Source organism: Rattus rattus, chromosome 5 (assembly GCF_011064425.1).
Source record: "Rattus rattus isolate New Zealand chromosome 5, Rrattus_CSIRO_v1, whole genome shotgun sequence".
Classification (NCBI taxonomy): Eukaryota; Metazoa; Chordata; class Mammalia; order Rodentia; family Muridae; genus Rattus; species Rattus rattus.
Genome location: NC_046158.1, coordinates 106,068,370 through 106,081,520, shown reverse-complemented (window position 1 = coordinate 106,081,520; position 13,151 = coordinate 106,068,370). Strand labels below are relative to the sequence as shown.

Here is a 13,151-nt window from a genome sequence, read left to right as displayed (position 1 = left end):
TAGATAGATAGATAGATAGATAGATAGATAGATAGATAGATAGATAGATAGATAGATAGATAGATAGATAGACGGACGGACAGACAGACAGATAGAAAGAAAGAAAGAAATGGATAAAATACACACACAAACCTTATAGCTTATAACCGGGGGGGGGCCCTCAAAACTCTGATAAACCAAGTCAGTGGCAGTTAAACATGTACCAATAAGTAAGAAATACACAAATTTATTCTGAAAAAGCCTGTAACTTGCTGGCAGGAGCCTACTGGCCTGCACACTACTCTCTGGGCAGAGGAAGAGAATGAGGATAAAGATGAAATGTAAGCTAGAGCAAAAGGAGGGACAGGCACCACTACAGCTGCAGTTTTGTAATCAAGATGGACCCAGTCCTGTACTTCAAGACAAGCTTTGTACCCTGGAAGAGGAGGCATGCCTTGTATGTCTAGTAGTTTCATTCAGGCCAGTTATACCTGTCTGTTTACCTGGCACCCATAGGCAAAACTACACACAAGCCCAAAATCTGTTATGTTCCAAAAACTTCTCAATTACAGAATCCCTGAAGAAATTTGGGTCCTAGAAGTACCTATAAAGCAAGCCATCTTGTGGTGGTTTGAAGAGGTTTGGCCTCCAGAGACTCATGCTTGAATGCTTGGCCTATGAGGAATGACACTATTAGCAGGTGTGGCCTTGTTGGAGTGGGTATGGCCTTGTTGGATTAAGTGTCTACTTTCTGTGGAGGTGGGTTTTCAGGTTTCCTACACTTACGCTCTGTCCAGTTTGGAATTCCAGTCTCTTAACTGCCTGCATGTCTCCTCCTGGCTGCTTGTGCTTGTTCAGATCAAGATATAGATCTCTTGGCTCCTCCAGGCCCACTGTCATGGTTCCCATCATGATAATGGATTAAACTTCTGAAACTGTAAGCCTGCCCCCATTAAATGTTTGCCTGTATAAGAGTTGCTTTGGTCATGGTGTCTTCACAGCAATAAAACCCTAAGACAGAAGTTAGTGCCAGGGACTGGAGTATTGCTCTGATAGGTCTGGCCATGCTTTTGTTTGGAGGAATATGGACTTCGCAACTCTGGGGTACTGCTATGATAGGACTGATCATGTTTTTATTTGGGAGAATGTGGATTTTGGGTCTTTGGATTTGAAAAGCAGTGGAATGCTTTAAATTGGGGTTTAATGGGCCATCCTACTAAAAATATGGAAGACCAATGTGCTGAGGGTAATTTGAACTCTGGGGCCTGGTTCAAGAGGTTTCAGAAGAGTTTTAGTATGTTGTCTAGAAATCATTCTTGTGATATTTCAGTGAGGAATGTGGCTGCTTTTTGCCCCTGTCTAAAGAGTCTGCCTGAGGCTAAAGTGAAGAGATTTAATCGCATTGAGGAAAAGAAAACTCAAAACAGCCTAGCATAGACTCTGTCCTGTGGCTTACTTCTATAAATAGTGTTTTTGATCAAACCTAACAAACTTAGAACGGAAAAATACCAAATGTATGGTTCAAGTATGAAGGGGGCACCAGGACATAGAAATGGAGATAAATCCTGTGTTTAAGGATATCACATGAACTAAGGAAGAGGTGATCTCGGGGCAAGATCCTATCCAGCTAAGCTTATTGTATATGCATTTGCAGTTGTATGATATATAATTATGTCATGTTAGGCATTATTATGACCTGGTTATTGTTTTCATTTAGACATGAGGAGATATAATTGTGGTTAAACAGACAAGGGACGGATTGCGGTGGCTATCCTTGCTTGTCAACTTGCCTATATCTTGAATGAACTATGATCCAGAACTTATAAAGATCTAGTGAAAGGGGATTAAAGAAAAGCTTAGATCCAGGTGTAGTAGTATACACCTTTAATCTCAGTACTCAGGAGACAGAAGCACGAAGAGCTCGAGTTCAAGGTCAGTCTACAGACCACGTTCCAGGACTGCCACACTTAATAAAGGAAATCACCAAAAACACAAAACTGGTGAAGATATAATAGAACAAGAGGACCATGTTCCAGCTCCAGCAAGCAACAGAACTTGGCAACTTCAGCCCCGTGGCTGGCTCTAGACTCAAGAGCAGACAGGGTTACTGGGACAACTAATGCTGGTAAAATCTCTTGGGAAATGTTTTCTGAGCACAAAGCTGCATTCCAGATATAAACATTGTGCTGGCGGCTGGATTTGTTAATGTGTAAGAATCACCCAAGTGGTACTGATTTTGAAGGCATGAAGGGGTCATGGAGAACAGCTGAGGCTCAGCACCGTGAGAGGCTGGGAAGGCCACTGGTTAAAGTGTAGCATCACTGTTAGTTGAAGGCCCAGAACTAAAGAGGTAATACAAAGAAGTTGAGGCTTTGCATCATGAAGAGAGCCTATGAGAAGCTATTGTTGAAAGTGCAGCCTAGTGAAGCAGAAGACTCCAATGTATTGGAGATGCCAGAACCGTGGGATGATCACTAAGAACAGCAGCAGCAGTAGTCAGCCAGAACCTAGTGTGCTATAGAAGACAGAGCTGGAGAAGCGACACAAACCCTTTGGAGGAGCTCAGAAGGTAATGTAGGGATTCCACATATTGGAACAAGAGTTGAAGTTGCCTTGAAAACTCTAAGATGTTAGAGAAGCCAGAGCTGTGGAATACCTGTTGAGGAAAGCTAACAGGGAGTGGAACCAGCAAAAGAGAAGGAATTCTGTTGTAATCAATGAAGCTGAAAGTGTTGGAGATCTGAAAAGCTATTGACCTCACACACAGAGATGCAGAATTTGGAGTTTGCCCAGCTAGCTTTCAGTGTTTCTTTGGTCCAGCATTTTTCTATCATGTTTTGGAATGGTAACATATATCCTGTACCGTATGTTGGAAGTATGTGATCTGCTTTGTTATTTTGACTCCATAGGGGATTACAGTTACATGATTACATGAATCTCTGAAGACTGAATTGTTAAACATTGTTGAGACTGGATAGACTATAGGGACTTTTGAAGTTGGACTAAGTGCATTTTGCATTATGTTATGACTACAAGCCTGTGGGGACCAGGGAGTGGAATGTGGTGGTTTGAATAGGTTTGACTCCCATAGACTCACGTGTTTGAATGCTTGGCCACAGCGAGTGGCACTATTGGGAGGTGTCGCCTTGTTGGAGTTAGTGTGTCACTGTTGGGTGAGAGGGTGGGTGGGGTTTTGAGGTCTCTTACACTTAAGGTCTGCCTAGTGTGTAATCCAGTCTCCTTCTAGCTACCTTTGGATCACATTGCCATACTTCTTGCCACGATGATGATAGATTAAATCTCTGAAACTGTAAGCCAGCCCCAATTAAATGTCTGCCTTTATAAGAGTTGCCTTGGTCATGTTGTCCCTTCACAACAGTAAAATCCTAAGATGCATCTTCTACAAAGCCTGTCTATAGAAGATCTGACATAGATTCCCTTAACTAAACCTGTTCTTTATCTGACTTAGCAGACCAAGACACTAGACACAGGCATTTTACTTTTAGCTAGCCACTTAGGGGTCACAGTCTATGCAAGGGGGCTATTTTTGTGTCACCCATTGTCTGCCAAGAAAGAACAAGACCCATGATGACCCATGCCAACTTTGTGATCAGGATGACAAGGAGCACAATTTCCCACCATGTGGCCAAAGAAGAACACTATTCTGTACCAACCTTTATGTATTTATTCACACATTTGATAAAAATGTCACAGTTATGAGCAAACTCATTATGATGACACAAGTAACTGTACAGAGTTAAATTACAAAACCAAGGGCAACCATAACTACTTAGTACCTGAGCCCCAGCTCACACACACACACACACACACATACACACACACACACACACACACACACACACACACATGCTTACAATCGCTCTCACACTCACAGGCATTCAACTACAGATGTTAAATTCAGATATATGAAAGACATTGGGGCTTCTCAATGCAACTCTCTGCCAACAACTGAAAGGACAGAAACACTGGGGGAGTCAGTTGTTTCCTTGGCACAGAACTCAATAGGCAACAAGAAGGTTAAAGGGTTATGTTCACCTTGGGTTTAGTTTCCTTTTTCAACACCACAACAGGGTAGGTAGCAAGCAGGCAAAGAAAATTTCAGCTATATTAACTCCAGGAAAAGAGAGAGAAGGATGTAAAACTTGATCCCTATTTACCATAAAGAAACCAGCAAGGTCAGGCACCTATCACCTGGTTGTGATCTTATCCAAACTGTGTATATTACTTCTATGTCAGCTCTGAGGATTGACGGTTTAGAAGACCAGAGGGTCACATAAGCCCCATCCCTACCATACTGGTATTGGGCAAGACTCCATCTGCTGGCCCATATGTCAGCTTACAGTTTTGAAAACTCTGAGAAAATGGCACAACCATTATCCACTACCTTTATCTGTCCAAAATAGCCCAGTCAATCTGTAGTGGGAAAATAGTGCCAAAACAAACAAGACAATGGAACGAGCTGTGCTCAACCTCCCAACTCCATTTGCTACAAGGGTTAAAAAGAAATCTGGTTATTTTTACGTAAACTGTTTTGTGTGCATTTCCACTGACCCTATCAAAACACTGATGACATCAAATAGAAAGCTATTGTCTAGAGGGGTTTGTCTCTGGTGCTCCTGGCATATGGGCTAAGGCTACGGCAGAGGCCATGATCCAGTGAGCACAGCCCATGAACACAGAAAGGCCAGTTAAGATGAAAGCTGCTTTCATCAGATGAGTCAATGTCATGGTATTTTGCAGGGGGAAGGATCCCTTGGTACAAACTTCATGTCTTTAAAGATAAAGCAAGGTGAGGACAAGGCACTTAGCTCAGCCAGAACTGCTCACACCACCACAGGACTGTTACCAAGAGCACTTCAAAAAACCACTTAGGGAGAACCCGGGGCCAACCACTCTTCAAGTGACCTACAGAACTGAAGGATATCCAGAGCATTGCATAACCGATGGTGGCATTTGGAATGTCAGCAAGGAAGCTGCTTGTAGGAGGCGGATAGGAATCATCCCCTTCTGGCCTACAGTGAGAGGTTGTTCCAGAGTAGGTCAGCATGATACTGGATTTCACAACAGCTGGCCTGAGAACATGACAGCTCCACGATGTCATGGTCCTCTGTTTGGTAAAGAGTATTAGGACTCCAGAGGAAATCTAACTCCAGTTCTAAATTCTCTTGCAATGACAGTTACAGCAGATGTCTTCAAACATGTGTGACTTGTCCTTGTCCTGCAGCAGAGCTGAAGGAGCAAGGCAGGGCTGGAAGTGCCTGTCTTTCCTTATCCAAAAGCCTTTAAGCATACTCAATCCGAGCCGGGCCACAGCTACCCTCATTCTTCCGCTCGGGGGATGAAGCAGTGGCCTTGGCCTCACTGCTCATTTCCAGAGGCTTAGCCGAGATGTAGTCCTTCACTTTGATTTCCATGTTCTTGGCTTTCAGAGTGGCCATGTGCAGCTTCTCCAGGAAATCTGGCATGCCTATTGGGATACACAGAATCTAGTCAAGCTGGTTAGTTTTTGTCAACCTGACACAAGCTAGAATCCTCTGGGAGGAGGGAACCCCAGGTAAGAAAACGCCTCTGTAAGACTAGTCTCTACAAGCTGGATAGGCATGGAGCATGGTGGATCTCTGTGAGTTCAAGGCCAACCTGGTCTACAGAGTGAAGAGTGAGTTCCAAAACAGCCAAGATTATAGAGAGAAATCCTGTCTCAAAAAAACCTGGGCTGGAGAGATGGATCAGTGGTTAAGAGCCCCGATTGCTCTTCCAGAGGTCCTGAGTTCAATTCCCAGCAACCACATGGTGGCTCACAACCATCTGTAAAGAGATCCGATGCCCTCTTCTGGTGTATCTGAAGACAGCTACAGTGTACTTATATATAATAAATGAATAAATCTTAAAAAAAAAAACAACAACAAAAAACAAAAACCTAATTGTCCTCTAGGAAAGTGTGCAGGAGCATTATCTTCATTGATGACTAACATGAGGGGGCGCACCCACATTGTGTGGTACCACACTTAGTCAGGTGACACCTAGGCTGTACAAAAGAGCAGGCTGGGGGGCTGGAGAGATGGCTCAGTGGTTAAGAGCTCCGACTGCTCTTCCAGAGGTCCTGAGTTCAATTCCCAGCAACCACATGGTGGCTCACAACCATCTGTAATGAGGTCTGGTGTGTCTGAAGACAGCTACAGTGTACTCGTATACATTAAATAAATAAATTTAAAAAAAAGAGCAGGCTGAGCAAACCGTGGAGAGCAAGCCAGTAAGCAGTGTTCTCTATGACCTCCACTTCGGTTGCTACCACCAGGTTTCTGCCCTGACTTCCAAACTTCCAAGTTGCTTTTTTCAGTCATGGTATTCATTAGAGCAATAGGGGAAAAAAAACAAACAAACAAAAAAACAAAAACAAAAAAACCAAGGACAGCTACCAAACAAGTCAGTGACAGGCTCAAAACCAAAGTCTATTTGGAGAATAGGTAGGTAAACAGTAGATACCTAATTTCCAATTTCCCATCCTCCCCCTGAGGGATAAGGAACTACTCAGAGCACCAGAAGAAAGTACAGTGTACGAGGGGTCACACATGGCGTCTTACAGCAGTAATTCCAACATGTTGGGAGTTGAAGTAGAAGGATCAAGAGTTTAAAGCCAGCCTATACTATATAAGATCTTCTCAAAACAAACAAACAAAAAGATACAAGAAAAATCCAAACAAGAACAATGAAACTCATGAGAGAGCACTTTCTATACAAAGTGTTAGAAGAGGAGGGGGTGACTGTGGCTATGACATGCAGCCTATGTGAGGTAGGAGCCCTCTCTTTCCCCACCCAACTGCCCCACAACTAAGTTTTCTTGGCCAGATCTTATGGCCTTAAATATTTTGTCACCTAGGCCTTGATCCTCCTGTCTCAGCCCCTGCACCCACTACTGAAATTACAGGTGTGCATTACCAACCTAGCCATTTATCACTACTGAAGAAAACAATGTAAATACATCAATGTACACTATAAGGCATCAAAGTGAGTCTTAAAAACTCTTCTCTGGGTTAAAAAAAAAATCCTTTCTAGAACCCAGAAGGTTCTAGGAAGGTGTTTTTTCTTATACCTTCAAATCTTACTTAGGAATAGGAAGAATTTTCAAATTTCCCCCAACATGCATACAAAAAGTATCAGCCCTCCTGTTGCACTTAAGACAGAAAAAACCCAATTCGTTCAGCTCAGATTGAGGCCTGCCCACTATGCATACCCCCACTTACCACTAGAAACCATCCAACTGACACAGTATCGAGGGAACACAGTTTGTGGATTGTCACTGTATGTCAGTAAGTAGTCAAAGCCATTCTGGAAAAGAAAAATAGCAAAGATGAGGACCACAGCAACCTCTACATCCAGTACCGAAGAAGTGCAGTATCTTATGTGAAAAAATTCACAGCAAGGCAGACACTGCTCTTTACAGACAGGTCCTTTACTGTCTTGATCCCAGTAAATGCTCAAACCAATAGGGAGGTTTTCTGTGCCTGAATCATGACAAGCATCTTCATTCAGCCTCATCCAACATACATGTTAGATAGAGAGTTCTATGGGACCAGCCTTTATAAAAATTGTGGCACTCAGTCTCTAACAGTTTTCTAGCCAAAACAGTAAATACACATTGTTGTATTTTGGTGTTAGAGAAGGAAGCCTCAGATGAACTCAAGATTATTCTGTGCCTTTTTTCCTTTTATAATCCAGTCATGCATCCTTACTAATGTCACTGCCCTAAATTTTAGCCAGGACTACAATATTTGCTCCTGAAGGTTTTCCCAGCAAATCTTTAAACATGAGGTAGCCTTGAGGACCCAATATAGATGCCCTATGTTTACAACTTAAAGACCTCACCTTCCCCTTCTGCTCTTAGTGCTAATAATAACTGTTTAAAGAACACTCTGCGGTTGGAGCTCCCTTAGGTCCTTGCAGCTCCACAATATACCACCCTTTTCCATTTTACAGATGACCAGCTTAGACACTCAAGTGAGAAAGAAAAATCTAACCACCGAGCCTACACACCTACGTTGGTTCGTACCTAAAAGGACCCAAGATTGTTGAGGTGGTTAAAGTGCCCTGATCTTGCTGGGTACAGTGGCAGGCAGAGGCAGGAGACTAGGCCTCAAAGCAAACAAAACAATACCATAAGAGAAACCTGAAACAGCTTTATTCTATATGAGGAAATAAAGAACAAATGTTCTAGCCATGCTTTAAGAGCAGAGGCATCAAGACTCTGGTCTAATAACAGCAACCTAGGTCCCCGCCTTGCTCAAAGTACACTATTAAGTTGTTGCTCATTTCTTAGCATATACTTGAATGCCTGTTGTGTCTGGCACTTTGCTAGGTGCTGCATAACAAACACATCTAGTCCTTGCTCTCAAGAGCTTCTGATTATGAAAATAAAGTATCCTGGCTGGAACTGCACTTCAGTAGTAAAGCCTTTGCCTCAAATATGAGACCTTGGGTTCAATCCTCAGTACTTAGGGAATAAATGAAAGATTCCCTAATAGAATTTCATAGTGAGACTGTAGAAATATGCACAAGGAGGTAAAAGCCAACCTTTGGAACATGACCAGACCAACCACAAAGACTGCTTACATGACAAAATGAGCTCCTGCAAATAAAACTCTTAAGTTATTCCATCTGCGGGATAGAGAAATGGCTCAGCAGATAAGAACACTCATTGCTCTAGCAGAGGACAGGGGTTCAATTCCCAGCACTCACATGGTGGCTCATAACTATTTATAATTCTGTTTTTAAAGAATCTGACACCCTCTTCTAGTGTCCAAGAGTGCAACATGCACATAGTACACAAATATACAAGCAGGCATGCCCATACACACTTAATTTAAAAAGCAATTATCTCAAAATCCCAAAGTTGAAAATTAACAACAATGAAAATTAAAGCAAATCTAAAAAGACCAATAAGTAAAAGGAAAAGAGACAGAAATTGTAAAATTATGGTCTTTTTTCAATATTGAGATCTGCTCAGAGTTCAGTCCAAATAAACAGGACATCGTAGGCCCTTCTTACCTCCAGCTGATGGCTGTTAGTTTCAGAACTGAGAACTGGGAAGTTACAGGTTGCCTGCCATGGTATAAGAGCTCACAATCACAGCGGACAACTGTCTGTAACTCTAGTTCCAGAGGATCTGATACCCTCACACCAATGCACATAAAATAAAATAGATTATTTTAAAAAAGACTGGCAACCTTAGTCTCTCCAAGGCAGGTACATGATCCTCCCACCCACAATAAATGAATAAATATTAAAAAAAGGTAATAAAGGGGGTTGGGGATTTAGCTCAGTGGTAGAGCGCTTGCCTAGCAAACGCAAGGCCCTGGGTTCGGTCCCCAGCTCCGAAAAAAAAGAAAAAGAAAAAGAAAAAGAAAGGTAATAAAGGAAAGGCTGGAGAAATGGCTCAATGGTTAAGAGCACTTGCAGAGACCCAGGTTTGATTCCCAGCACCTACATGGTAGTTTACAACCACTTGAGTCACATGTCTCAGGGGATCCGACAAACTCTTCTGACTTTGATAGCACCAGGACACATAGGTGGCATGCTGACATAAATGTAAGGCAAAACATTCATTCACATAAAATAAAAAAATTCTACAATTCTCAAGTGGTTCTCTGTTGGCAAGTTGTCATTTAAAACTAACCACCGCACAAAGACACAATTCAAAAGTAGTATAAAAAAATTAAGCATGCCAGGAAGTGGTGTACACCTTTAATCCCTTATGGGGTAAGGGCTGGGACAAAGGCAAAGGCAGAGGTAGGGGTGGGTGTGAGGGGAGGAACAGAGGCAGGTGAATCTCTGTGAGTTCAAGGCTAGCCTGGTCTACAGAGTGAATTCCAGGGCAGCCAGGTCTACCAGAGAAAACCCTGACTTGGGGGAAAAAATTAGGCAAAATTTCAGGGCAGACGGAGGATTATAAGCTTCTTATCCCATGTGACTCTATGAGTGAAGTCAGGTAAGAAAGGACAAACCACATTCCAAAGAGAGAAACAGGGTCATGTCAGGAATCACAAACTGAACAGAGGAACTATACAGTTACATAAGGAAAGAGCCAACAGCTCTAATAGACTTCTCCCTGTAGGGAAGGAGGAAAGAGGGAGCCAAAGCCATAAAGCAGCTCTTACCACAACAAACTGATGGACCCAGTCATAGGACCAAAAGTAGATAAGGACATTAACAAAAAAGACACCACTCTCTACTTTTATTCAATATACTGTTCAAAGTGTTATCTAGCAGTAAGGCAAGACAAAGAAAAAAAAAGGATACAAATACAAATAGATACAAATAGAAAAGGACAACAGGAGATAAAAACACATTAATGTTTATGAACTAGTAAAAACGGCTACATGGAGCTGAGTTAGCTCAGAAAGGAAGACTCAGTTTAGATCTCCAACACCCATGTAAAAAAGTTCCCATGTGCCTGTAACCACAGTGTTAGAAGGTGAGATGGGAAGGTGGGCAAAGATAAGAGAATCGCTGGGACTTGCTGGCCAGTCAGCCTACCAAAAGGTCTGAGTTCAATGAAAGACCCTGTTTCAAGGAAACAGGAAAGAGAGGAAAATACCTGGGCACAAACAAAGAGGAGTGGTAGAGCTAGCACAGTTTCTGACTTTAAGTCTTACTACGAAGCCCTATGAACAACAAAAAACATGGTACTATTACAAGAACAGAACAAAAGACTTACACATGCAGCTTCAACAAAAGTGCCAAAAACAAAGCAATGGAGAAAAGACACCCTCTGTTAGGAAAACTGGATACCCACATGTACAAGAATGAAACTAAGACCTCAGGTCTCACCCTACCTCAAAACAACAACAAGAAAACCTTGAAACTCTGAAAGTACTAGAAGAAGACAATCTAAGATACCACCATGAGCAAGAACTCTCTAAATAAAACCCCAACAGATCAGAAAATGATAAGAATTGACAAATGACAAAAATGCACGTACCCATGCACATTTGTAATCCTGACCCTCAGGAGGCTGAGGCAGGAGGCCTGCGGGTTTGATGTCAGCCTGAAATGCATAGCAAGTTTCAAGGCAGCCTGGCCTGGGCTATATAATGAGACTATCTCAAAAAAACAGATAACAACAATAAAGTCATCTGTGACCTTTAGAATTCTATAAAACTCAGAAATTATTTATTTTAAAGATTTATTTATTTAAATCTTTATTTTTAAAGAGTTACATTTTCTAGACATCTTTAAAACAAACAGGCGGGGGGTTGGGGATTTAGCTCAGTGGTAGAGCGCTTGCCTGGGAAGCTCAAGGCCCTGGGTTCGGTCCCCAGCTCCGAAAAAAAGAACCAAAAAAAAAAACAAAAACCAACAACAACAACAAAAAAAAACCAATAAAACAAACAGGCAATGAGACCAGGGCTCACAGTGTACCTAACAAGTTTCAGCTAATTCTAATGTATACTTTGCCCCAGTTCTTATTTTATGTCTGAGTATTCCACTTGTATGTTCTATATATGCACGTGTGTGCCTGGTATCCATGGAGATAAAAAAGCACTAGATCTCTTTGAACTTGAGATATGGACACTTATGAACCACCTTGTGGGTACGAGACTCAAAACTGGGTGCTCTGAAAGAGCAATTTTTTTTTTTTTAAAAGGCATTTGAGAAAGGATTTTCTCAGAAACCCACCTGCCTCTGCCTCCCAAGTGCTGGGATTAAAGGTGTGCATCACCACTGCCTGACACAGTGCTCTGAATCACTGAGCCATCTCTCCAGCCCGCAAACCATAAATTTTCCAGCCCCCACTGAAACAATCAGGAAGTAAGACCAGGGCCCACAATATACACGTTCCAGCTGACTCTAATGCACATTCTGGCAAATCCTCTCACCAGTTCAGACAAAGGCATTTCTTAAAAAAATGTTAAAGCTTCAGCACTCATCTCTCACAAGGTAATACTCACCTCATCAAATGACTTGTGAGGACGGATAACCATTTGGGATTCATAAGATCTGACCCTGACAAACTCTGGAGACTCTGGTACACTGGGGTGTTCCACTGCACTGTAAAGAGAGAGGGGGGATGACTATCCTGGAACTAACCAATGGTGAGGCAAGGATAAGCAGGGGTGGGGAGTAGGCACAACTGTAGAACTGTCTCAACAAAACCAAGCAGTTAATGAGATGAATGAACACAACCCAGGTTGTACTCATGAAATATAAAAGTTTCTCTGATATTGTAACTATTGTATGGCTTACAGGCTATATTTCTGGTCCTACCTACATTAAGAAATTCAAAACATTTAAATAAAACTTATTATTATTGGTCTCAACCTCTTTTGGGTTGGGAAGGGAGTCAAAAACCCTTACACAGAGGTCATCTAAGACTATTGGAAAACACAGATATTTACATTACAATTGATAATAGTAGCAAAATTACAGTTAAAAGTAACAATGAAAATAATTTTATGGTTAAGGGTTACCATAACATGAGGAACTGTACTAAAGGGTTAGAGCATTAGGAAGGTTGAGAATCAATAACTCATCAGTAACTACCATGCTTGCTCAGTATGAATAAGGCTCTAGGTTCTACCCTAGATACCCACTCCCAGCCTGCAAAGTCTCCCTGGTGGTTCACAGCCTATTACCTGAGCAGGGATGCACGGGCACTGGCTGCTAGAAGTCTGCAGGGAACTCAGAAGGCCAGAGCCAAGGTACAGTTGGATGAGGCAGAGCTAGTGAAGCTTAACAAGCACTCCAGCAGTTATACATACCGTGACACCAGGACCATCACATTGTTTTCCTGATCCACGTTATACCGCCGAACATAAACATAATCCCGAGAGTACATTGGATACTAAAACAGGAAGTGTGGCAAGATTAGTGTTCTGCATCACAGACCTGACAGGAATAAAACTAAAGTAAAAATACTTACAGGAAAATGTGTTACCCAATGAAGAACCTCAGAACCACTGACGGCATCTCTCTCAATCACCTCTAGCTTGATCACAAGGGCATCCCATTTTTTCCTGTACTCTGTATCCAGCTGAAAAAGAGAAGATCCAAAACAGAGATGCAGAAGTTTCTCTGGGAGGTTGGATCTCTGACTTAAGAGACATTATGGAGAAATACTAATTTGACTTAACAGTACCAACATGTAAGAGGCCTGG

At 42.1% G+C, this 13,151-nt stretch overlaps 1 protein-coding gene across 1 annotated transcript in view; it reads right to left on the bottom strand.

The window, feature by feature from the left end:
* Window positions 1-3,832: 3,832 nt before the first annotated feature.
* Stard7 (StAR related lipid transfer domain containing 7) overlaps window positions 3,833-13,151 on the bottom strand; it is a 29,003-nt gene continuing 19,684 nt past the window's right edge. Inside the window, exons 4-8 of the mRNA XM_032904154.1 lie at window positions 12,917-13,027; window positions 12,756-12,838; window positions 11,946-12,045; window positions 7,242-7,326; window positions 3,833-5,467 (exon numbers count right to left, since the gene is read on the bottom strand). Of these exons, the coding sequence (XP_032760045.1) occupies window positions 5,283-5,467; window positions 7,242-7,326; window positions 11,946-12,045; window positions 12,756-12,838; window positions 12,917-13,027 (564 nt within the window). The 3' untranslated portion in view covers window positions 3,833-5,282. The remainder of the gene's footprint in view (window positions 5,468-7,241; window positions 7,327-11,945; window positions 12,046-12,755; window positions 12,839-12,916; window positions 13,028-13,151) is intronic.